The 23,594-nt window shown below is 41.1% G+C and overlaps 3 protein-coding genes across 6 annotated transcripts; 2 read left to right on the forward strand and 1 right to left on the reverse strand.

Annotated features, from left to right (window-relative positions):
- Nucleotides 1-319: 319 nt before the first annotated feature.
- On the forward strand, nt 320-7,290 carry LOC110969882 (E3 ubiquitin-protein ligase CCNB1IP1). Its single transcript, XM_022220064.2, has 4 exons — nt 320-3,696; nt 3,788-3,934; nt 4,198-4,372; nt 6,548-7,290. The coding sequence occupies exons 1-4, from the start codon at nt 3,394-3,396 to the stop codon at nt 6,712-6,714; spliced, it is 792 nt and encodes a 263-aa protein (XP_022075756.1). The 5' UTR covers nt 320-3,393; the 3' UTR covers nt 6,715-7,290.
- On the reverse strand, nt 7,070-13,784 carry ttc5 (tetratricopeptide repeat domain 5). The gene is made up of 9 exons (XM_022220063.2): nt 13,548-13,784; nt 11,528-11,660; nt 11,228-11,439; nt 10,703-10,853; nt 10,438-10,529; nt 10,136-10,339; nt 9,258-9,472; nt 9,001-9,145; nt 7,070-8,917 (listed from the first exon to the last, which is right to left on the reverse strand). The coding sequence occupies exons 1-9, from the start codon at nt 13,608-13,610 to the stop codon at nt 8,798-8,800; spliced, it is 1,335 nt and encodes a 444-aa protein (XP_022075755.2). The 5' UTR covers nt 13,611-13,784; the 3' UTR covers nt 7,070-8,797.
- On the forward strand, nt 11,352-23,582 carry mettl3 (methyltransferase like 3). 4 transcript variants are annotated; one of them, XM_022220061.2, is made up of 11 exons: nt 11,352-11,468; nt 15,592-15,782; nt 15,872-16,336; nt 18,966-19,141; nt 20,167-20,380; nt 20,489-20,676; nt 21,431-21,469; nt 21,554-21,662; nt 21,889-21,954; nt 23,095-23,207; nt 23,307-23,582. In XM_022220061.2, exons 2-11 carry the CDS (start codon nt 15,741-15,743, stop codon nt 23,419-23,421), a joined length of 1,527 nt encoding a protein of 508 aa, XP_022075753.1. In that variant the 5' UTR covers nt 11,352-11,468; nt 15,592-15,740; the 3' UTR covers nt 23,422-23,582. The 4 variants fall into 4 exon arrangements, with proteins under 4 accessions (XP_022075753.1, XP_051800056.1, XP_022075751.1 ...); XM_051944096.1 differs by lacking the exon at nt 11,352-11,468 and adding an exon at nt 14,015-14,305; XM_022220059.2 differs by lacking the exon at nt 11,352-11,468 and adding an exon at nt 14,015-14,236.
- The last annotated feature ends 12 nt before the right edge of the window (nt 23,583-23,594 follow it).

Consider the following 23,594-nt stretch of genomic DNA (forward strand, 5'->3'; position numbering starts at 1 on the left):
CTGCTGCCCCGCTGCATGCACATACAGGGAACGAACACACACACACACACACACACGCACACACACACACACACACACACACACACACACACACATAGGCTACACAGCATACACACACACACACACACACACACAGAACCACTCCTTGTTCGATGATATTTGCATTTCAATGGCGTGTAACACACAGCCTCCCTGGTTCTCTCTTTCTCTTTCTCCCCAGCTTTATTTTTTCCTCTATACACTCACACAGCAGCTATAAACTTTCAGTAAAACATGACAATGGTGTCAAAGCGGTTGGATGCCCTAAAACCGAATGAAAATTGGCGTATGGTTTTGTTTTCTTCAACACGAATGTTTTAATTTAAATTTTAATCTAAAGGAGATGATCAAATGCAGATGGAGTTAAAGAAATCTAACAGGTGACTTGTGAGTCAGGTGATGTCCTGCATGTGCGCCCCTCATGCGCGCAGCTTCCTAATCCTCAGCGTGGTGGATAAATAATCAAATTATAGCCATAGTAATTGACAAGCAGGTGGTTTCCCTCAGCAAGAGTCAAAATCCATCTCTTCCCGGTTCTGTTATTGCGCTGAGAGGGGTACAGGCGATATTTATAACCCTTTTGATTTCCATAGGGCCAATTATCAACAACGCTGCAGTGCTGTGAAAGTGGGGGCCACACATCCATTCCACATGCATGCATGTAATTCGTGTGTTATCACCAGGCGCATAATGCCCCATCCACCTCCCCCTCCCGAAAAAAAACACATCTTACACTGGAGCTCTATTTAAAAGGCAGAGAATAGATGGGAATCTTTGACAATGGCGTGCTGGACACAGTTGAGTGAGCATCTCCCCTCTCTCACTATGAACCCCCGGATCCACTGCTGCACAGCACAATGCCCCTCTTTCACCCCCCGCCTTTACTCCTGTACCACGTGGAGAAATGGATAAAAGCAAGAGAGAGAGAAAAGTGGGAGGAGGTGGTGGTGGCGGAGGAGGGGGTGCCATATTTAAGTAGGTGTCTCACATTATACATATAGACCCTCCACTCGCAGCTGCACAAGAAATCTGGGTGTTATTTGATTTCAGGGGAAGTAACTGCCACCCAGAGGGCTTACAGTCCAGACAAGCTTGTGAAGATCACTTGAAAAATAAAGAAAATTATGCTGGATGTTAAGTCAAATTCCATATTGTTTTTAAAGTCAAACCCTTTGTTCAAGTAAAAGTGGCAACACACAGAGCAGAAATTAAAAAAGAAAAAAAAAAGCATATGAGTATGACCAGAAAATGCACTTATCTTTCAAACAGTATTCCCAACATATCTACAATAGTTAACCAACAGAAACAACCACAAAATGGTGGTTTAATTCAACAGTGCGTGCTCGCTTGAGTCTCAACGGCTTGCATGGCCTTTATGCATTACAGTTGCTTTTGTATTATTTTTTGGAGGACTTTTTCTAACTTACATTAAAATGAATGCATACAAACCTATTGAGTATTTTTTTAATCCATATCATGTGCAATATTTAATTATCATGAGCAATATTACTTTGGAATTATTACAACAACATATCTGCCTTTTCATATATTTATTTACTTTCTTGTTCCAGGTTCATTTTTGCTTCCTTGTTTTTGCTGTATTTATTGTAGTGGTTTCCATTTTTTTAGGCATTGCTGTCAGCTTATAGGGTGCTTTTCTTGCTTTGTTTTTTGTAATTTTATTAATTTTTTTGGCCAATATCTGGCACAGTGGTCCTGCACATCTCTCAGATCAATTATGTTTCCACATATTATGTTTATTCTTTAAAAAAAATCCGTTATTTTTGCCATTGTTATTGAGTGAGTTGCAATTAGCCAATCAGATTACACAAGTAATTTAGTATCACCGGATACCACCTGCAGAGCCAAGAGCTAACTGGTAAGTCCTGTTTGTTTACCATTGAAATAAGCGTTTTTACCGATTTAATTATCACATAAAAGTCACTCAGTTCAGATAGAGTTCAGCAAAAAATACAGTTGTTATCGTGAGAGGTGTTTATTTAAACCAGGAACCGAAGGAAAGGGCATTGACATGACGGTCAAACTAGCTTAGCTTGAAGAAAGTTTACCCGAGCTAGCCAGCTAGTGCTTGCATGCTAGGGCCATCTAATGGCCAGTAATGTCGGTTGCTAAATTTCGAGTTACGTTTCTTTTAACAAATAAACTGGAGGTGTTGAACTATAGTTTATTTCATTTTCTTTGAAGCAGACTAGAAGTAATTAGAAATAAACTTGAAGAAAACTCTAAAACCTGTAGAGGAGTTATTAGGAGCCACAGTCCAATCAACAGTATAACTCTACATACTGTACTAATGCGAGCTGCCAGTGAACACAGGAGGGCTGTTGGTTGAAGGAATTAAACAGTGTACAACACCTAACAGAGGTGGTGTCAGGATCTTTAAACATTCAGAACTTAACCAAGCCCAGAAATCTTTACATTTTAACTTGTTTCAAATGTGAGACGTGACAAAGTAAAGTTATCCCACTTTCACCCTATGCTAGCCAATGATCTACATGCCGCCGTGAGTGCAGAATAACTAGACAAGTAGTTCTTAAACTGTGTGTCTTGGGATTAGTCTTACTTGTGGTGACTTACAGAGTTAGAATTATATGTACAGGTGTGCCTTGGCAATGCTTGCTTGTGACAAAAACGTTTGTGAACCACTGAGTTGGACCAGATGCCAACCTTTAGCTCCACTTATCTGGAGATAGGTATTTTTTAAGTTGAGTATTATTACTAATATTGATTGTTAATAGCAAATTTGATCAAATAATGATTTTGACAACCAATCCTAGTCTTGATATTCCTGGAAAAATGATGCAAGAGAAAAGCTTTACACATTTTTGTCACATATCACAGTACCAAAGCTTGATAACTAATAATAATCAGACCAAACTGGTTTCTGTGAAATCGTGGGAAAAAACACAAAATGTACTGTCTTACTTTAGAGGGCTTTAATGCATACGAGGAAAGATAGATGCATGGATCTTGGAAAAAGATATTATTACAACATTGTATTATTCCTTTTTTTTTAAAGGTATGGTGATCCAGTGCTATTCTTAAAGCAGCAACATCACTGGCACCAAATGAAAACATAAGGATCCAGTGAGCCTTGGAAATCTTTAAAGGGTCAGGCAAATAACTCCCCAAAATTCTAAAGCTGAAGACTTACATTTTGTACACCTAAAATACAGCCACAAACTCATCAGATTTTACGACGCAATGCCTTGAATCATGAAATGCACCTGAAATTTGATGGTTAAGCTGCTCCAAGTTAAATGTACAGTATAGCTGTACACTGTGCGTGATTTAAAGCTTTTCCATCACTGACCAGTTGCTGTACTCTTCACAGTAATGACCATGTCTCTCTGCGATGACACACTCCTGTGTAATTTCCCAAAGTGTCGGACCAAGTTGAGCGGATTCGCCTGGGTCACTGCATGTTCTCATGTTTTCTGTGATCAGCACGGATCCGGTGAGTTCACCCGGTCCCCCGCCATCTGCCCGGCCTGCTCCTCTGCGCTGTCTGGGAAGCTGGACATTGTGAGGACAGAGCTGTCACCCTCGGAGGAGTACAAAGCCATGGTGCTGGCAGGTCTGCGACCAGACATAGTTCTGGATATCAGTGCTCGGGCTCTGGCCTTCTGGGGCTATCAGGTCAGGTGTCTCTCTGTCTATATGAACGCAGTGTACCTCAGTATCTGCCTTTGAAACAACATTTGGTTTGCCACTCGCTGTGTCTTCACAGGTCCATCAGGAGCATATGTATCAAGAGTACAGCCTGTCACGGGCCGACACGCAGCTGAAACAGATGGAGAAGCTGTTGACCCAGCAGAACCAGAGCAGAGAACTGGAGCTCAATGCCATGAGGGGGGAAATTGCCTCCTTGAAGAAGGTAAATGACAGCTACAAAAGGGCTGATTCATCACCTTATTTTACAAACAAACCATAATCAAGCATTGCTGAAGTTTGGTAGTCGTAATGTGGTTTAAAAAAGTGCCAGGGTGCATTCTGATTTGTGAAAAAATACTGTGTTTGTTGCACATCAGATAAGATTGGAAAAAAAGCTTAACGAGTGAAAAACCCATTGTCATCATCTGTACTTGTTTTCTTAACTTTGGATTTTGAAGACGTGTTTTTCTAAATCTTGATGGTCAGGTGATGGAGGAGTATAAGAGGAAGTACAGTGAGGTGTCTGAGCGGCTGATGGAGAGGAACAGACAGTACCAGAAGCTCCAGGGGCTGTACGACTCTCTGAGGCTGCGTAACATGGCGGTGGGTGCAGGGGAAGTCGACACAGCGCCACAACCTGGATATCAAGACTTCAACAAAGGTAATAACACACGTGGGTTTTTCGGTCCCTACATGAATTTTGTGAAAATATTTTGTCACTGCTTTTCATATACAGAATCATGAGTAGAGTTGCCATATTTGAATCATGTCCCCTGTCTCCAGTTAATGTTTGAAAATAGGGAACAGCTACCTGACAATGTTTTTGATGTTTACATGTCAAATGGAATGAAGAATGGTCATGCTGATAATAACTGATGATTGAATACTTATTTATTAGGTAGTATTACTTTTAATTGTGGACAACAATGTTCCCTTTTAGATAATTTGTCACCAGAAAGTTACTCACCAATAATTCTTTCAGCTGACTGATCATTCTCCCTATAAAACAAAAGTAGTCTCTGTGCATTTTTGCTCCTGTCATAATTTTGCTCACAAAAGTTCTGCATCTTCATGGAAACATCTCTCAAAAACGTCTTCTGAGCAGTAGGGCTGAAATATATGCAAAAAAATAGATGATACATGTTGTAATTTTAGTGAGAATTGTAATTTCTCTTTTTTCACCCCCAAAAAGATGTGATTGTTGCTGCAGTTTGTACCCAAACCAGCAGGTTCCCTTTTGTCTGAAGAATATGATTGACAAATTTTCATACGTAATTGTTTTTGAGTCACTTATATGCTTCCCTGGTGCACAGCTGCTCTTTTTTAAGATTATGTTTACAGCAAATGTTTCAATTTGGGGGATTTTTGGACTGATATATATATATATATATATATAGAGAGAGATATAACGATTTCAAGCTTACATTTGGTTCCTTTTCCTGACAGCACGGCACATCACAGTTGAGTTCAAATCTGGTATTTCTGGTTCTGATAAATGGAGTAATTTTGCCTTTTTAAAAAAATATAACAAGGATTTCAAACCTTTGGAGCTCAGAGAGTTAAAGGACTCAAGGATAATTAGAAACATATTTTAAATTGATTTATTGAACCGAGTTCAAGTTACAAAGGCACCATGTAAGTGCGAATCATTTATGTGCTTGGAAACAGAGGGCATTTAGTGAGTTGTAGTCTACAACGTCACCATTAGAGGGCCCTAATTCTTGCACACTGGGCCTTGAAGTAGTTTTAGCTTATCAGGGAGGAGGTTGTTGCTGCTTCAGGGTTTCTGCAGAAATCAGCCAGTCAAACTTAATGCTTTTTAATACCATTTTAATGCTATACTGTAAACATTTTAATCCCATGACCGTGAACTCAAGAAATTACACGGGTTTGTTTTTTGTAGAACATGACTTTTATATGAAAACTGTCCCTACATTTCACTATTTCTGAGTCTGGAAACCACCCCTGACCACCCACGGGCTGTGGTCATTCTCTGAATTCCACATTTTCAAGCCATTTTTGCTGGAATTTGCATTTCCCAGTTCTCCTCCACCTGGTCCAGCCTGCCAGCAACATTAAAAACATGCAGTTTTTGGCAATTGTACCCAACCGACCAGAACAGTTATCGCAATACTTCAGCATGTTTATGCAGATGCACATATCTGATGAATCGCAGTCTATAATTATATATTATTATTGTCAAATATCTTTCTTGAAAACTGCAGAAAGAATTTTTAATGCCACTGAGAATCAAATGTAATGATTTTAAATGCCACTTAAGGCCTTATTTTCCACAAAATCAACTTAATGACTTACAATGCTTTATAATTACCTGTAGAAACCCTCTGTTTATTGAGTAGCTTTGGATTTTGAACTTTTAATCAGACAACCAAAACAGTCTTTATCAACTTGACCTCTCTTAGCTTCAGTAATTATTGATTTTATACATGACACGACAAAACAATCGATTGATTACAGGGCACATTAGCTGATAGTGAAAATAATTGTTGGTTGCAGTCCAAAACAACATGTTTGGCAGGAAATTTATTGCAAAATGTCGATGTAGGCAAAACAAGAAAGATAAATAAGAATTAGATGCTTTCCTAAGATCATGAGGTCAGGTTTCGAATGTGTCCATACTGAGCAATGAGAAGAGGAAGGAAGCACAGCAAGAATAATGTTAAATAGTACAAAGAAAGACACAGCTGCAGGTGTTTGGTCTAAAGAGATGGTCATCAAGAAAGAACAGCAGGAGTAATGAGCCAATTGTCTATGTCAGGGAATTTCAGTCAGAATAACAATGAATGACATCCATCAAATCTCCTGTGTCACCCAGGAGTGGCTCGACATGCGACTCCCCAGAGAAGCCCTCAGTCCTTCTCCCTCGGCCCTGATAGGGACAGCCGATTCTTCTCCTGCCTGGAGGCCGACGGAGCCAAACCTTTTTTCCAGTTCAGCTCCCCTGCCAGGGATAAAGGCCGACCCTTCATCAGTAATCACTGAGAAGAACAGGTTTCATTAACTCATACGGTTGGTTTATTATCCATCTAGTTGCAGGTGTTTGCCTAAAGTGCATTTTTGTTGCGGTTATTATAACTTTTCATGTGTTTTGAACAGTTCTGTATTGATTTTAGTTGTCTCTGTACATTTAGGTTATAGTAAAATACAAAATCTTCTGCCTTTTCACAGAGCACGTCTGACAGGCTATTTTGTCATTTAGATATGTTCCAATACAAATATTACCTTAACTTACAGTATGCCAGAAGTTAAGATTTGGTGAGATTACTTCATTTGTTCTTTGATTTTAATATAAATATGTATTCTTCAGATATGTAGTGTGGAGACAGACACTACATGATGGCACTGAAACATGTTGGTGTTTATTGCCACGTTAGATTTTGCATTAAAAAAACCAAACATTTCCTTTGCCGGGGTAATCCATATATGCTACTGAACCACTACGGTGAGATGATCTGTCATGCACACAGTTTTAAAAATTGGATTTGTGGTGTTGCTCTGAACAGTAACCTGTTGATTTGTTACACTGAAGTAATGTGGATTAAACTGAGCTATTTATTGGTTCTTTTGTTTTTTTTGGAAGTGTTTAAGTTGTGACGTCAATGAGTTTGTCACTGCATAGTAATCAACCAAAGCAGTTGGTTAACTGCATTACCCAGACTGAGGATGTTTCTAATGATAGACAATATAGTGAAGATCAGCAGGTTGTTTCATGAAAGATATTTTTGCATGTCACAATAGAAAAAGTCTACACTGTAGTTACTTTTTGCTGATTTCCACGTAGCTGCATCGGTTTCTGAGTCCTGCTATCGTGTTATATCGACTCATGGTCATACTGTCATGGCCTACTGGGAGACTCCATTAGAGCACCGCCATTGTTAATAGCATCAGTATAACCGGTCACAGTCAAAATATGTCTTTAAGGAGCCCAGTTTGGTCTACTTTGAGCATGACTGTTATAGGACACCACACAAACAATATGGCTACGTTCAGACTGCAGGGCTTAATGCTCAATTCAGATTTTTTTGTGAAATCCGTTTTTTTTGCGAGTTCGTTCACATTTCCAATTAAATGCAACATGTATGTGATCTCCTGTGTGAACCTCACCCGACTCAAAAGGTTCCCACATGCGCAGAAGAGGACACAACAACGACACAGGCAGAGAGTGTTCAGCGTTTACAGAAGTAAACATGGACGCTAACAGCATATTTATAACTTAATCATTTTAAGGAGAAGGTCAAGAACGGAGAGAGCCAGGATTTTGGCCCTGGCATTTTGTGGGGTAGTGGCAGCAACGTCTGTCCAAAGAACTGTGTGGGTGCGGAGTCGCAGCCAGGAGTGGTGGGATAGTGATGTGAGAGGCTTCACAGATGCGGACTTCACTGAGAATTTTCGAATGATAAGGGCGACCTTTACGTACATATGTGAGCGCCTCTTTTTAACACTCTCACGGCAAGACACACGTCTTCGGCAGCCCGAAGACGTGTTTTGCTTGAACGCAGAATAGTGACGTTTGTCGTGTACCAATGACGTATAGGTCGGATAAATGTGACCTGGCCGTTCAGACCAATGACGTGTATATAGAGCTCTATATATACACATCATTGGTTCAGACTGAAGTCGCATGGCAAAAGATACGATACATATCGGAATTAGTACCACATATCCAAGTGGCCTGAGTCGCATTTGAAAAAAATCATATCTGTGTCGTTCATGCTGTCATGAAAAGATCAGATACAGGTCGCATAGGGGCAAAAAAATCAGATTTGGGTCACTTGAGCCTGCAGTGTGAACGTAGCCTTTGTGTACGGAAAAAGAACATTTTCTTCAAGGTAAACTAAAGTCATAATGCTGACATCACATTGTTATCACAGGTTCATTCATTTACACAACAATCCCATGTCCGACCTTATAACAACAGAATACAAAAAATATAAATATAAACAAACATAACATGGTGACCTCTATATACAAAAAACACATAAGAGGCTTTGGACACTTGAAAAATGTATGCAAAATCTTCTTTTAAATCCAGCTAAAAACCTGGTCCATGTGCTTGTGGCTCAGTTCATTCTCTCTGGGGTTTGTAGCTGACAGAGACAGCAATCTGACTTTGGATGTTTTGTTTCTTGCCATTGACGATGAGGAGCAGAGGGGAGTCCACTCGTATACTTCTGAAATCAAGCGACTGTAGAAAACATAGAAAAGTCAGACACTCAGACAGATGTTACTTATTGTGGGAAATGTACACAGGATGCGTTAAACACTGACCTTATCTTTATGTGTTATACTGTGACGTTTGACTTGAGGTTCAGGAATGACTACGGAATCACCAATCAGGACGCCCCAGCTGTCCGCTGTGTTGTATACCATCACTACTATACAGGTCTCCTCACTGTCAACCATGCCAAACGTACTGGAGAAAAGAGAGTGCAAGACTTTACACCACTACTAGAAAAGTACAAAAACTCATTCTCCTCTACTACACCAGTTCTATGTACTTTAGTTGATGTTAAAGCTGCACTTACAAGGCCATACGACCCTCAGAGGCCAGGCTGAACACCACCTTCCCCAGGGCAGCCACCCCAGCATTATGTCCGTGTGTGAGGGAGTTAAGAGTTCGAGGCTCCAGGCTGCCGATGCGACCAGACGGTGAGCGAAACTGAGGAGAAGAGCAGGGACCTAAAGCTGATGTGTTGAGGTTTGACATCATTGTCCGTAGTCGTCGGGCTTTCACCTTCCCCTGAACAAGTGGAGACACAGAAGGTTGGAGGAGAAATAAGGCTGCTCTTTGCTGCCACCTTGTGTTGGTGGGTTAGTCATCTTGATAACGGTATTTATGACGATGTAAGTCAACAGGCTCAAAGGTGACTTTTTTATGTCGACTAATGTACAACTATTGAAGGAAGTAAACCAGAGAGTAAAGACATAAAACATAAACACAATAAAGACAGGAGGTGACCTCAACTCATTCGAGACAACAAAATATCGTTTTTTTTCCCCACATCTTTATTGCAAGAAAATGATTTCTGTAACCACAATGTAATTCCAAAGTTAGATTCTACTAGTTCTAAAACCATTTGTTGTTACAAACTAAATATTAATGCTAACTTCTGAGTATTTTACATAGACAAGGGTATTCCTGCCTCTTATCTGTGTATGTTGGTTTATTTTATTAGCCTTTTATGAAAGTAAATATCTTTGGGTTTTTCAACTGTCAAGACATTCTAAGACAACACATACAAACTGTGTGTTGCCCTATGTGTTTACCATTGTAAAAAAAAAGAAGCACAAAATCCACGAATATGCAATACAGTACGGGTATGACAGTGTTTTGTAAACTGTCTCAATTATGTAATAACATAAATTGCTGTGCTAAATGAGACTGAGCTACACCTTCACCCACCTTGTTCTGTATCAGTTCTGTCACTTTTTCCAGGTATTCCAGCAGCTGCTTCTCTCGCTCTGGCGGCTCATCCCAGCCTGGGTCGAGTGCCGCTGCTCGACTGTAACCGCCGAGCGCAGACCCGAACATCTCCTCATACTGGAACAGGGTGGCTCTGTTGAAATGCAGCTCTGGGTAACAAGAGGCAGCTCTGTCCACATTCTCCTATAGAGAGGTAAGACGGAAGTAAAACATACTGTCATCACACAAACTGGTTTTTTAACTATGGAAATGGTGTGTGCGCTTTGTGTTTGCATACTTACAGATTGTGCATAGGCACTTAGCGCTTGTTGGGACAACTGTGGATTTTGTCCACAGGAGAAAAACAGAGACACATAGGCATTGCCCAGGATATCTGTGAAAACAGCAACATAAAATACAACTTTAAGAAAGATTGTGTGAAAAAAACATGACATTTTCTCTTTGGCCTGCATAACAAATAAGCTCCTTCAATCCAAAGAGGAAAAGGGGCACTTCTCCACTCCACGCTCTATCATGTGTTGCTATTGTGTCCGACTCTCTACTCACACCAGGACGTCCCGTCTGTGACGTCCAACTGGACAGCTTGTCGGGCCATGTCCACACTCTCCAACACCTGCTTGCCGTGTGCATCTCTGTCAGCGACTGGTAGCTGCCTCAGGACCATAGACAGGTTGCGCAGAGACACTTTGTTCTTGTTCTACAGGGTGGAAAGTAAAGCACAGACCTATGAGTTATTAAGTGAAACACACAATGGAGAGATAAGGAAGAAAATGTTAATTCTATTAAATTATTTAGAGACTAGTCCTCAGAAAAAGCCCAGAAATTCCTTGGATGTTGTCCCAGATTTTTTGGAATTTAACAACTGGGAATTCTGAATAGAAAACTAGTTTACATAATCAAAATATGCTGTAAATAAGTGCCAACATTGTAATTAGTTTGGATGTTTGATCTTTAAATTACATCTTACTGCTTCACTCTTCCTCTGGGTTTGTGTTTCTTGAATTATGCTTTTTATATAAACCCAAGGTGACTGAATGGAGGAAAACAATGTAGACAGACTTCTCTTCATACCTGCTGCAAGGCACCAGTAAAGCAGTTCTTGGCACCGATCAGATCTCCTTTTTTCCAGTACTGCTCGCCCAATGTGTTCCAGCCCTCGACCAGGCCAGGCTCCAGCTTCACAGCGCGGGAAAGGCACTCCTCTGCTACAGCACTGAAGTCTGCAGCTGCGTTCAGACACCTGCCCTTCTGCAGCAAAAACTCTGCTTTGTGTTTAAAGGACTCTGTTGGAAGATCCAAAGACACGGTGGCTGTGAGTAATAAGGTGCAAATCACAAACTAATGGGTTGCTATTGAAAGACAACACCTCACCTTCTTTCTCCTCCAGCTTCTTCAGTGTCCGTTCCACTTCTTGTGCTACATCACTTTGTTTCTGTCCAGCTTCCTCCACACTGTGAGTCTCAAAATAATGGTCTCTGAAATTATACACTTCATCCACCAGGTCCTGTGGTGAAAAGCAGGTGTTGGGAAGGTGATAGTAGGTTATGATTACATAACAGTAATTTAAGAATAGATCAAAATGCGCATTTCTAATAGCAAAATCTGACTGCAGTATATTGGCATCGGTAAGCCTGGGTGACTGAGGCTAGAACCATAAATGTTACATGAATGGTGTGAATCAAATGTATTTTTCTCCAAAAGTAAGAATAAAAAAAAAGGTCTGAAACTATTCATGCATTGAACCCGCCCAAGATTAATAATAGTTTAAAGTGTTGGATATTACTTTAATGCTAGTGCAAGCCTGATTACTGAATTTTTTTGTCACATAAAGTGTTTTATTATGAAGATAGTTCCGTTTCACAGCCTCACAGCAGGATATTTGCAGTAGTGACATTGTTTGTCACTACTACCTATGTAGAACGTTACCCCTGCAACCAATAAATAGCTACCAAACTCTGTCAACAGGCAGCAGAGTCGCAATAAAAAACACATTCTATTGCTTTATTGTTAGTTGCTGTACTTGGATAAGCTATCATTACACTTTAAACAGACTTTTGCTCAGAACGGAAGAAGGATGACCTCACTTTACCTTCTCAGAAAAATAATAGTTCTTCTGAAAGCTGTCTGGTTCTGTTTATTTTAATGAATGGTTCCTCACACAACTTGACATGTCGTGGTTCTTTGATTATATTAAGTTATTTGGTAGCAGATAGCAAAATTGCAACCAGCAATGACGTCCATTATCGTTTAATCTGTAGATTACTTTCTCAATTGATTGATTTGATCTATAAAACATCAGAAAACACTGAGAACTAACTATCACCATCTCCCAAATCCCAAGCTGGCATTTTGTAATATGTTGTTCTGTCTCACCAACAGTAAACAACCTGGAAATTGTAAGTGTATTAAAATGCAGACCTAGACATTCTGCAAATTCCTACATTTTATTTTCTTTGCTTACAAATTACTTAAAAAATGATCAAGTCCTATTATGAAAGTCAAGCCAGGTTCAGCATTCGTTGCAGCATCCTTTATGGGTCCTTAAGAACACATTTTTGGTGTTAGTTTGAGGCAGCTTTGGTGGTTCTTGGAAGAAATATTTGAATAAATGAATCTTTAAAGAACCTCTTGCTAAAAGGTTCTTTGTGGAACAACAAAATGTTTTTCTATGCCATCACTGCAAAGAGCTATTTTTTGTTCCAGTAATCACCTTTATTTTTCTGAGTGTAGAGCTCAGTGTTGCACGGTGTATGACTTTTAATCTGAAATAAGTTGACAAGGGGGAATAGTGACAGAATGCCTTCACTTCAACAGACTTATGTAGCCAGCAATGCTCAGTATCTCATATTTTAAAGGGACATCAGTGTCCAAATACCAACAATGCCTCTGCTGTAGTACAATACTGAGATGCACTAATACTTTGACAAACTATTAGTATCAAGTATATGCATTTTCTGTATTTTCTGGAGATGTGAAACCTTGAATTGGCTGAAGGGAACATGTGCATCTGCAGAGCTCATACATGGTGACTGAATCTCAGGCACACTGGCAATCTGGTGAGTCAGCAAAAATGATACAGAGCCAATCAAAGACTGCATACAAATCATCTATATGCAAGTTAAACGGGGTAGTGTGAACGATTATAAGCCATTCTACATACAGAATAAGAAATGTGGATAACATTACAGATCTGCCACAGAATGAAATATAAAAGCTAGACACCAAAAAAATGCCTGTTAGCATGACAGCCTGTTGTTATAGTAACGACTCGTGTAGGATACGTCCAGCAAGAAACACACCAAACTGACCTCACACGAAGTCAACAAAACGGAAAAGTAATGAAACTGTAGGTGTATCTATACAATAGTGTGACACTGCCGAGTTGACCTACCTTCATAATTTGCAGTTCGCTCTTTTCTTTCACAGGTTCGCCACTCTTCTCGTCTTCCGCCATCTTTGCGTTAGCTCAGAGCAGCAGCAGCCTGTTAGCGACAAAAGCGGAGAGACAAAGAACCAAATGCGGCAAGTCACCGAATAAATGCTCAATTTGAGACTTTAATGCACCCGTGCTGACAGAAAATGGTCACTTCTTTCGGAAAACATCACGACTGCAAATGGTTTTTGCACGGAGGAAGTGGGCTTTTAATTCCAGTCCGTACCCAAAAAGAGTCCGACAATTAAATCATCGAAAATTGTCAAATAGTCGTTGTTGTGTTTTTTATTACTGAAATAGCACTTTACAACAACTTTATACGCGCGGTCATGCATGTATTTCACCTGGCAGAATTGCACATTTATGTCGTGGGCACAGCATCAGTGAGCCGGAATGTTTAACCTCCCCCAAGATGCTGGCCGGACACTCTTTCGCGGCGTACCATACATACTTCCCTGCTAAAAAGGCGGCCAGCGTTCAACTTTTGTTCAGACAACGCTCGGTGTGACCGGCGTTGGTGTTGCTTTTTTAAATCCAGTTCGTCATGTCGGATACATGGAGCAATATCCAGGCGCACAAGAAGCAACTGGACTCTCTGCGGGAGAGACTGCAGCGGCGGCGGAAAGACCCCGCACAGCTGTCCGCTGGTACGTACCGTCAGGCCGGACTCTGGGTACCAGCAGGGCGACAGCTAACGTTTGTTTTGTTTCGAAAAAGTTAGTAGAGTGTTTGTCCAATTAATGACTTGAAAGTTTTGTCTATAAACTGTCAAGAATTAAGATAAATGTCAACTGGAGGCTATAGGTGTCCTGTAACTTGTCCTAAACTGTTGGTCTGTCCTTTCAGTCTTCTGTTTTAGCGTCTTACATGCGCAGATGAGATGCTTATGTTTGTTATCATAGATGATGGACAGGGAGTTGGAATTAACGAGTAGTAAATTGTAAGCAATCTTGTCTCACCAATAGAGAAAATAAGTATTGGTTGGAAGTGTAGGTTTTTGTTTTTGCATCTCAAAAATAACATTTCTTTAAAAACTGAAATTATGATTACAGTATGTTAATAGTTTTTGAAAGCTCTGAAAACAAGTTGCAGTTCTTGCGTTGATAATACAGCATGTCACTGGAATCCATCAGTGTGTCATTGGGACTTGTCACATCCAGATTCATACAATAGCAGCCTGGTTTTTGTGTTATTATTGTGTTTATGAATTTATTTATTTTTGCTTTATATGGAGAGCAAATCAAATACAGTTTATTGATATGACACAGTTTAGGCACTGTTTATATGACAGGACCACCAAAACAAAAACAAAGCTTTGTGCAAAAGCAAGACAGGAAACAGAATGAAACTTGTATAATCAATGTACAGTGCTAAAAAATACAAGACAAACAGGAAGTTCCAAGATCCACTTCTAAAATAGACAAAATAAATCAATTACTAAGATTATTAAGAGCAACCAAGTGCCATTGAAAACACATGTTTGACGACTTTCTTTAAAATGCCAGTGGAGGAAGAACATCTGATTTAAACAAAGTTATCCCAAAGCTGTAGAGTTGTTACTGCAAAGGCTCAGTCTTCTTTAACCACTAATCTGAACTGCAGAGCAGCTACAAGCAGTTGTTCTGAGAATCTAAGAGGCAGATTAGGAGCAGAGAAGCTCTACAATGTAGAGCATGACATGTAAAGGTACCAACCCATACAAGACTGTAAACAATAAAAGAACCACAAAATCAACTCTGTATTTAACAGGTTAACAGTGCAGGGATGTTAGTATAGATAGTTCTTGTTTTCCTGGTACTGGTTGGGAGCAAGATGGAGAGGACTGACCAGTACCCACCGCAGAGTTAATCTGTTTGCCAGGTTTCAGTAGTGACTCAAAAATGATACAAAAAATGCTTGGAATGGGCATGAAGGTTTGCTGTCAGTCGGTCCTAAGTGGCTGATTATGGTTGATGTGGTGTTTGTGGAAAAATGTATTCCTTTAACTTTGTAATCCCCTCAGAAGGCGGAGGCAGCACAGATGGTTCCACAGCCAGGAGTGACAGTCCAGCTCCGTCAGCTCCGTCCACCTCTCAGGAGGAGACAGAAAAACCACCAGACCCTGAACTAGAGAAGAGGCTGCTGGGATATCTGTCTGATCTCAGTCTTTCAATGCCGACAGACTCCCTTGCTATTACAAATGAACTCAACAGTGTGAGTCTTTGTCTTCAGACAAATAGTACTCCTAAACTGAATGTTTTCCTTGTCTGACGTCTGCTTGTTTTGTTTATTTCTCGTCACAGTCAGAAACAGCCGTCAGTCATGGCTGCATCCAGAGTCTGCTGCTCAAATTCTCTGCTCAGGAACTCATCGAGGTCCGACAGCCTACTTTAGCTTCCTCTACATTGTCCTCCTCCACTTCTCCCTCCACAGTCGTCGTAGCCGTGGACCACACAAAACTATGGGCTATGATTGGGTCTGGGGCTGGAGCACAACGGACTGGAGTCAAGAGGAAAGCCGAAGACCAAACCCACAGCAAAAGAGCTGCTGGCTTCTCGCCCTCACTTCAGAGCTCTGCTTCTCCTCCACACTCGTCCTCCACCACATCTCTAACGCCGGCATCCTCCTCACAGCTGGCAGGGCCTTTGGCATCAGGTAGCGGGGCTGAAAAGAAAGGCAGGAGCAGCAAAAGCCAGTCATCTCATGTGGACATGGAGATTGAAAGCCTCCTGAACCAACAGTCCACCAAGGAGCAGCAGAGCAAGAAGGTAAGAGGAAAGACTATTTTGACTAATTAAGTTTTCAACCGCTTAAACAAGCTATGCGTATTTGATTTTAGTTCAAACAAACTCAGAAACAAACTCTAATGTGCTACACCTTCATCTGTTTGAATCGTCTGGAGAAGCTCATCGCTCTTTTACACGTCTGCCTCATGAAATACATGAGATTAATGGGGAGTTATAGAACTGATTGTTGTCTTTGTTGATGGACCACCCGGTTTCACAACAACGTGAAGACATATGGCATGTGAGTCCTGGTTGTTACTGGGCCATTAGTCATTGGAGCTAGAGTGACTAAATTTTGTTATTCCTGGATGAAGGTGAAACATCTTCAAGAACCTACAAGAGAAGTCCACTTCATTTCTACGGAAGATCCTACGATTTCCATGACCTGGATGACTGAGAATCCACACAGACAAACTGATTTGATGAGTGCAGTGAGATTAGATGTTTATTTTTCATACAGTTGCCTAGCAACAGTAGCAAAGAAAATCAGAAAGAAAACACACATTAAAGTTCTGTACAGAACAAGGAGGATTCTAAAATGTTATTGTGACATCACAGGTGCCACACTAACATTCTAGAAAAGAATAGAATAGAATCACAATCCTCTTTGTTCGGAAAGTGTTTGGACAGAATTCCCCTGAGAGCCAGCAGAGAAAGTATCACCAAATATCGACAGCAGTTGACAAACGACAAACTACAAGCGACCACCATGTCTTCCAGACCGAACTCAAGCAGACGCCAAGGAGGTTTTAATGGCCCTCCTCAACGTCAGAATGGACCTTCTGACTTGACTGGGATGCAGCAATCCCTGGACGCCTCCATCCGTCGGATTCAAGAGCTGCTCAGTGAAAAGCGGCGATTCATCCAGCAGGCTGAGGCAGCCAACTACCAGATCAGCCAACTAGAATTCCTTCTGCAAAAAAGCCAGAAGAAATGTCAAGAGTTGGAGGCAGATAAAGTCCAGTCCAACAACCAGCTGAAGGAGGACGACTCCTCTACCAGCAAGTCCATGTCATGGGGCGACATCATGGATTATGAAGCCGAAATTAAGGAGAAAGACGAGGAGATCTTCAGACTGTCTGAGCTCCTGAAAGGCAATGCAAAAGTGCAGACTGAAGACCACAAAGCTGAAACTGTAACGCTGAGACAGCAGAATGAAAAGCTTCTGAAGGAAAATGAAATGCTGAAAAAAGAGAAGCTTGATCTGGAGCTGCTCATCAGGAGCATGCACAGTAACAAAATGCTCACAGAGACCAGAATCAGAGAGCAAAGCAGAAAACTGGAGGAGCAGAACATGAAGCTGTAGACTGCAAATAATGAGCTGCAGGACTCCAACAAAAAGCTGGCTCTGAGCTCAGAGTCATGATGGATAACATGGAACAAACATTTGCAAAAGTGAGAGAGGAGCAGCAGCTTCAAGACCAGATGAAAGACGGAGAAATCCAGAGGCTGAACCACGACAACAACTGCTCATTGCTTATTTATGAGCAATGAACACACCGAGACCCAAAGAGGAAGAATCCGCTCAGTGACGGTCTGTGACGCTCTCCACCCTCCAAGATCAGATGGCAGTTCAGAAGTTCGAACACCAGCAGAGAGAGGAAGAGTGGAGGAAACAGATATACCATCAAGAGAAACTTAGAGAGGAGATGGCATGTAAAAAGGGAGATTTGGAGGAAACAATCGGAGAGCTTCTTGAGGCAGAAAATGCCAAAGAAGAAGAAAAGAAGAAGAAAAAATCCTTTTGGTGGCGTTTTTTCCCAAAGAAAAAACAGGAGTTGAAGGTGAAAGAGGCTGCTGGATGTTCGATCTGGCTTTGCCTGCCTCCCCCTTCTCCTCCCCCTTCCTCCCCCCTCTCTCTCCCTTTCACCACTCTCACCCCTTTGAAGACTCCTTTCCTTTCTCCCCTCTCTGTCGTCATCTAACATCATCTGCCTTCCCCTTCTCCTCACCCGTCTTTCCTCCATCCTCCCTGTCTCACCCCTTTGAGCACTCCTCAAAAAAAATTAAAAATATAATGTTCTGCACGTGTGGATGACATTACATCCTTGAAGAATGTCGCATTTCAGGGTTTTCGGGACTTGAAAATTTCTCAAAATGAGGTGAATTGAAATTCTTTTCAGGTGATGCAGCTTGTAAATGATCAACTGATCAATGTGAGGTGACTTTTTCACATTTCATTCCTTTTATGAAGCTCAACAGGTTGAAATCTCAGACTATTTTATGTTGTTTCCTTATAAAAAAACATTTTCTTGTGCACATCCTCTGACTTGAGCTTTTCAGTCACCTTTACACAGAGTACTTTGTGCAGCTCTACTGTTTTCACGGTGTATTTATATGAAGGTTTCTTCTAAATGCAGGTGTCTTTCTACGATCACTGAGACACATTCACTGAACTCAGATGATCAGTAGAAACAGTAGCAGCAGTAATCAGGAGGTACAGAATGAACCATAGTGCGACTCCTCATGGCTGCAGTGGTCGTCTTCTGTTACTTTCACCAAAATACCGGCTGAGCAGACAACTCCCAGTTTGCAGAAGAGGAATATTTAGGCAGGATAGTTTGGAGGTGTGATTATTGATGCAGCATCAAGTGAGTGTTTTTATTTCCAGGTGAGCAGAGAGATTCTGGAGCTGCTGAACGCCAGCACGGCCAAGGAGCAGTCCATCGTGGAAAAGTTCCGCTCTCGTGGTCGAGCTCAGGTCCAAGAGTTCTGCGATCACGGGACCAAGGAGGAGTGTGTTCGCTCCGGAGACACACCTCAGCCATGCACCAAGTTACACTTCCGGTAAGTACTTGCTTTTAAAAGTTATTTTATCCTGTATTCCTCATCTGACACGATGAAATCAGTCTATAAGGCACTATAAAGCAGACAACATGGGCCTGATTTCAACTTGGTTTGGTTTTATTCTGCTACAAACAACAGACAGATAAAAGTGTAACCAACCATTTTTGCAAGAGATTACAAAACATCAACACGTTACCTGGAGATATAGAGATATAAAAAACATAATACGGACAAGGAGCTATGCATAGAACTGCTACATAGCAATAAAAGTATTAACACTAAAAGTTTAGTCCTGAATGGTCCAAATTGTTGCTCTGCCTCTGCTTACTAAGACAAAGTTCTAATATGCAAATGTATTTATTATTGATGTCATTTTTAAAACGAGAAATATTTATCGTAACTTTTTACATAATTGTCCCCTTGCCTTTAAAAACTGTAACAGACAAGGAATTTTCATGGTGCAGTTTAAAAGATACCGTTTTTGGCCTGAAGATGGCACTGTAATGTGTAATATTGTGCAGTAACATTTCTGGCAAAACACCTGCCAACTGGAAACAATGCAGGCAAAAGAGTAAGATTTGACACTTTAAAGACCTTACAGCTACAACATCAGTTTTATTTTACTCAGATGGAGACTTGATGTCTAAAGCCAGACACTGTACAGATTGTTGCTCGACTGTGGACTGAATTTGTACCAGATCAGTCACTGTTTAAGCTGCAGTTTGAAGAGGGTCATGATGCAGATGCTTTACCGCCCAAATGATCAATGATCTTACTGGCTGATCGTACAGATATCAAAATCTCGTTCCGTTGTCTTGCAGTGTATATACATTGTTTGGATTTCAAAAACGCTTGGAAAACCTTTGTCTACGTCAAGAGTTTTACGAGATCAAGTGTCTCCTTCGTCCTTGATCAGATTTCCGTCGCGGCTCTAAACAATTTGAACTTGCTTGTTGGAATCCATTGACGGACTCTGGGACAGGCTATTTCATTTTGTGGTGTGTCCGATGTATTTCGTCATTCAGTCGCATCATCAACAAGCACACAGACGAGAGTCTTGGCGACTGCTCCTTCCTCAACACTTGTTTCCACATGGACACCTGTAAATACGTCCACTATGAGATCGACAGTCCTCCGGAGGCTGAGAGCAGCCTGCTGGGACCTCAGGCGGGAACCACAGAGCTGGGCCTCCACGCAGAGGACGCAGACAGCAACGTGGGAAAACTCTTCCCTTCACAGGTGAGGACAGGGGAAAGTAATATTGAATGACAATGTGAGAGTTTGTTTAAATATGCCTCTTTTTCTTGTGGGAATGAAAATTGCATTATTCCATTCTTTGATTCCCAGTGGATCTGCTGTGATATCCGCTACCTGGACGTGTCCATCCTGGGTAAATTTGCAGTGGTGATGGCCGACCCTCCCTGGGACATCCACATGGAGCTGCCTTATGGTACTCTGACTGATGATGAGATGAGAAAACTGAACATCCCCATTCTACAGGATGACGGTTTCCTCTTCCTCTGGGTCACCGGCAGGTAAATGCAACAACCCAAACAGTCTTGGAAATAAAACGCTGCACTGATGTTGCGACCTTCTGCTGCTTCATGTGACCGTTTGTCTCACAACAAAACAGTTAAATTTTTAGCAACTCCACAGTCAGTTTAATTTCCTACAATGTCAGGACGTCCCTTAAATGAGCAGACTCATGTGGTTACTTAATTAAATGTCAGCATCTTCCCAAATTAAACAAATTTCCGTAAGCTCTGACGTTAATTAGTCTGCTATTAATGTTTAAAAAAATCTCTTAATTGACCTTTAGATAAGTTGTTAGGTAGTTTAATGTTACTTATATTCTGGTTGTTCTATGTTTTGAAATGCGATTATGTATGAGGATCATTGTCGGAAAAAATAACAGACCAGGAGGAATTTCAGAGGTTAAAATAGAACATTTTTGGGGAAACACTGTGAAATGAATGCTGTAAATTTTTGAGAAGATTTACGGCAAATTTATAATTAAAAATCTTGCATTTTTTAATGAAAGATTATTAGGATCGACGTTTGACAGAAATCCTCTGAGACAAATGTCACACATTTTTGTCAAGGAGCCACTTTGCTTCATTGTGATTAGTTGGATCAACCTCATCTTACCCCAGACACACTTGCCATGTATCAAGAAATACTCAGATTTTTAGCCATTTGTGTGGTGAAAGAACTTTATTTTACCTTAATTCTACATAGTCAAGTTTTGTCTGTAATATTTCCTGCACGTGTTGTTCTTTCCCCTTCCAGGGCGATGGAGTTGGGCAGAGAGTGTCTCAGCCTTTGGGGGTAGGTTTTGTACAGTTATCACCGTCAGGCCATTTTATTGTTAGGAGATTGTCTCATTTTTCTCCTGTAATTTTTCTCCCTCAGCTATGAGCGCGTTGATGAAATCATCTGGGTTAAAACCAACCAGCTTCAGAGAATCATCCGCACCGGCAGGACAGGTCATTGGCTGAATCATGGAAAAGAGCACTGCCTGGTACATGAAGCCGTCTGTCTTATGCTGTAGAGATGAACATGCTGGGCCTCAAACTGTAGGAATCTTGCCTCCAGCGCCTTTTGCTCTTTAATTGGTTGCAAAAGAGGCTGTGCCCTAGCTTGGAGGGGTTTTGGAATGAGATACTGATCAGCTACTGTTGCATTTTTTGAACTACAAAATGTGCATGTTGAATGTGTTACATGTAAACCCGTGTGCTTGTCTTCAGGTGGGTGTGAAGGGAAACCCGCAGGGCTTCAACAGGGGTTTGGACTGTGATGTCATTGTGGCCGAGGTAAACGTTTATCCGTTGTCAGATGTAACGTTAGTACTCCACCAAGGAATGCAGCGGAGTTATGTGACGATCGGTGTACATTTGTCTGTCTGTTTGGCTGTCTTTTGGCAACATTACTCAACAACAGACTAACGGATTTGAATGAAATGTTCAGAGAAGGTCAGAAATGACACAAGGACCAAGTGATTAGATTTTGGCAGTGATCTGGCTTATAGTCTGGATCCACGGATTTGTTAAAGATTTCTGTATCATTGCAAGACAACTGTGCAGCGTCACTGTCGCTATGACAAGAAGTGAACACTCTGTCAGCTGCCTGTTGATGATCACATGATTGATCCTACTACAAAACTGTAATTTCCAGACTATTGAGCACAACTGAATCTAAGCTATACCCACTCAGTTTAAAAAAAGAAAAAAATGTGTACATATATAAGCCGCAGGTGTCCACGTTGTACCATGAGATATTTACACAGGAAGATTTTTTTACCTTTTAATTAAATAAATGCTTTTCTCCGAACAGTGCCTGTAACACGGCAGTAAAACGCATTGAGTCAGTTCATGCTGCCGACTCCAACATCTCACTGTTGATTCATTGATGCTAAGCTAACGTGCAGCACCTCCATTTCCTTCTTTGACAGGCAGATTGATTACCTTTAACTTAAAAGCTGCATCATGTACATTTCTTCGGGTGTGTGCATGAAGCACAAAATGACTGATCTGAAGAATTTAGTTTGATTTAATTCGAACTGTTTCATTGGTCTGATGTGACGAGGCTAAACGTATTGACGGAATGAAGCTCGCCCGTAAAAATCTATACATTAGCCGCATCGTTGTATAAGCCACGGGGTTCAAAGTGTGTGAAAAAAGTAGCGGCTTATAGTCCGGAAATTACAGTAAATTGTGGGGGTGTTTCCGAGTCCCGTCAGTTCCCACCGCCCACTACATGCGATTCGGTGTCCGTACTTAACGTAAGCATGCATAAGACACGTCTGTGATCAGTGCAATGTCATTTTTTAAAGATTTCATCCGTCGGACATGATACAGCGACTGAGCAGCCTTGGTGGAGTGCTGTGCTCTCGGAGTGCTGTTCTTGTTATCCATGATTCCTTCAGTCTGTAAAGTATCTTCACACTGTCTCAGGTCCGCTCCACCAGTCACAAACCAGATGAGATCTACGGTATGATAGAAAGACTGTCCCCCGGCACCAGGAAGATCGAGCTCTTTGGTCGACCCCACAACGTCCAGCCCAACTGGTAACACACCGTCATTGTTTAATTTAAACGCCAGCTCACTGCTATGTGTATTTATAGATATTCTTAATGTCCCTTTTGCTGCTTTTTTTCCTTCTGTAGGATAACTCTTGGAAACCAGCTGGATGGTATTCATCTGTTGGATCCTGAGGTTGTAGCTCGGTTTAAGAAGCGTTATCCAGACGGCGTCATCTCCAAACCCAAAAACATGCAGTGACGACATAATTCATCTGCAGGAGTTTGTTTATAGACCGTTTTTATTTCTTTTATACCTGTGACCATTTTTACAAAAAAATAAATATAGTTACCAAGATGCATTGTCTCTGTCTTGGTTAAGAAGTCATTAAAACCATGATCCAAGGAATCATGTGAATTTTAGTTTGTCTGTTT

The sequence above is a fragment of the Acanthochromis polyacanthus genome, chromosome 23 (genome assembly GCF_021347895.1).
Source record: "Acanthochromis polyacanthus isolate Apoly-LR-REF ecotype Palm Island chromosome 23, KAUST_Apoly_ChrSc, whole genome shotgun sequence".
Classification (NCBI taxonomy): domain Eukaryota; kingdom Metazoa; phylum Chordata; class Actinopteri; family Pomacentridae; genus Acanthochromis; species Acanthochromis polyacanthus.

What these genes read in the sequence shown, in the direction of transcription:
- LOC110969882 (XM_022220064.2), top strand. Translation starts at nt 3,394, where the DNA reads ATGACCATGTCTCTCTGCGATGACACACTCCTGTGTAATTTCCCAAAG. An exon ending in TGGCCTTCTGGGGCTATCAG is followed by an intron (nt 3,697 to 3,787) that starts GTCAGGTGTCTC and finishes GTGTCTTCACAG; the next exon opens with GTCCATCAGGAGCATATGTA. An exon ending in AAATTGCCTCCTTGAAGAAG is followed by an intron (nt 3,935 to 4,197) that starts GTAAATGACAGC and finishes CTTGATGGTCAG; the next exon opens with GTGATGGAGGAGTATAAGAG.
- ttc5 (XM_022220063.2), bottom strand. Translation starts at nt 13,610, where the DNA reads ATGGCGGAAGACGAGAAGAGTGGCGAACCTGTGAAAGAAAAGAGCGAA. An exon ending in GCGAACTGCAAATTATGAAG is followed by an intron (nt 11,661 to 13,547) that starts GTAGGTCAACTC and finishes TTTTCACCACAG; the next exon opens with GACCTGGTGGATGAAGTGTA. An exon ending in TAAGTGCCTATGCACAATCT is followed by an intron (nt 10,340 to 10,437) that starts GTAAGTATGCAA and finishes ACCTCTCTATAG; the next exon opens with GAGAATGTGGACAGAGCTGC.
- mettl3 (XM_051944096.1), top strand. Translation starts at nt 14,134, where the DNA reads ATGTCGGATACATGGAGCAATATCCAGGCGCACAAGAAGCAACTGGAC. An exon ending in TTACAAATGAACTCAACAGT is followed by an intron (nt 15,783 to 15,871) that starts GTGAGTCTTTGT and finishes TTCTCGTCACAG; the next exon opens with TCAGAAACAGCCGTCAGTCA. An exon ending in GTGATGTCATTGTGGCCGAG is followed by an intron (nt 21,955 to 23,094) that starts GTAAACGTTTAT and finishes ACACTGTCTCAG; the next exon opens with GTCCGCTCCACCAGTCACAA.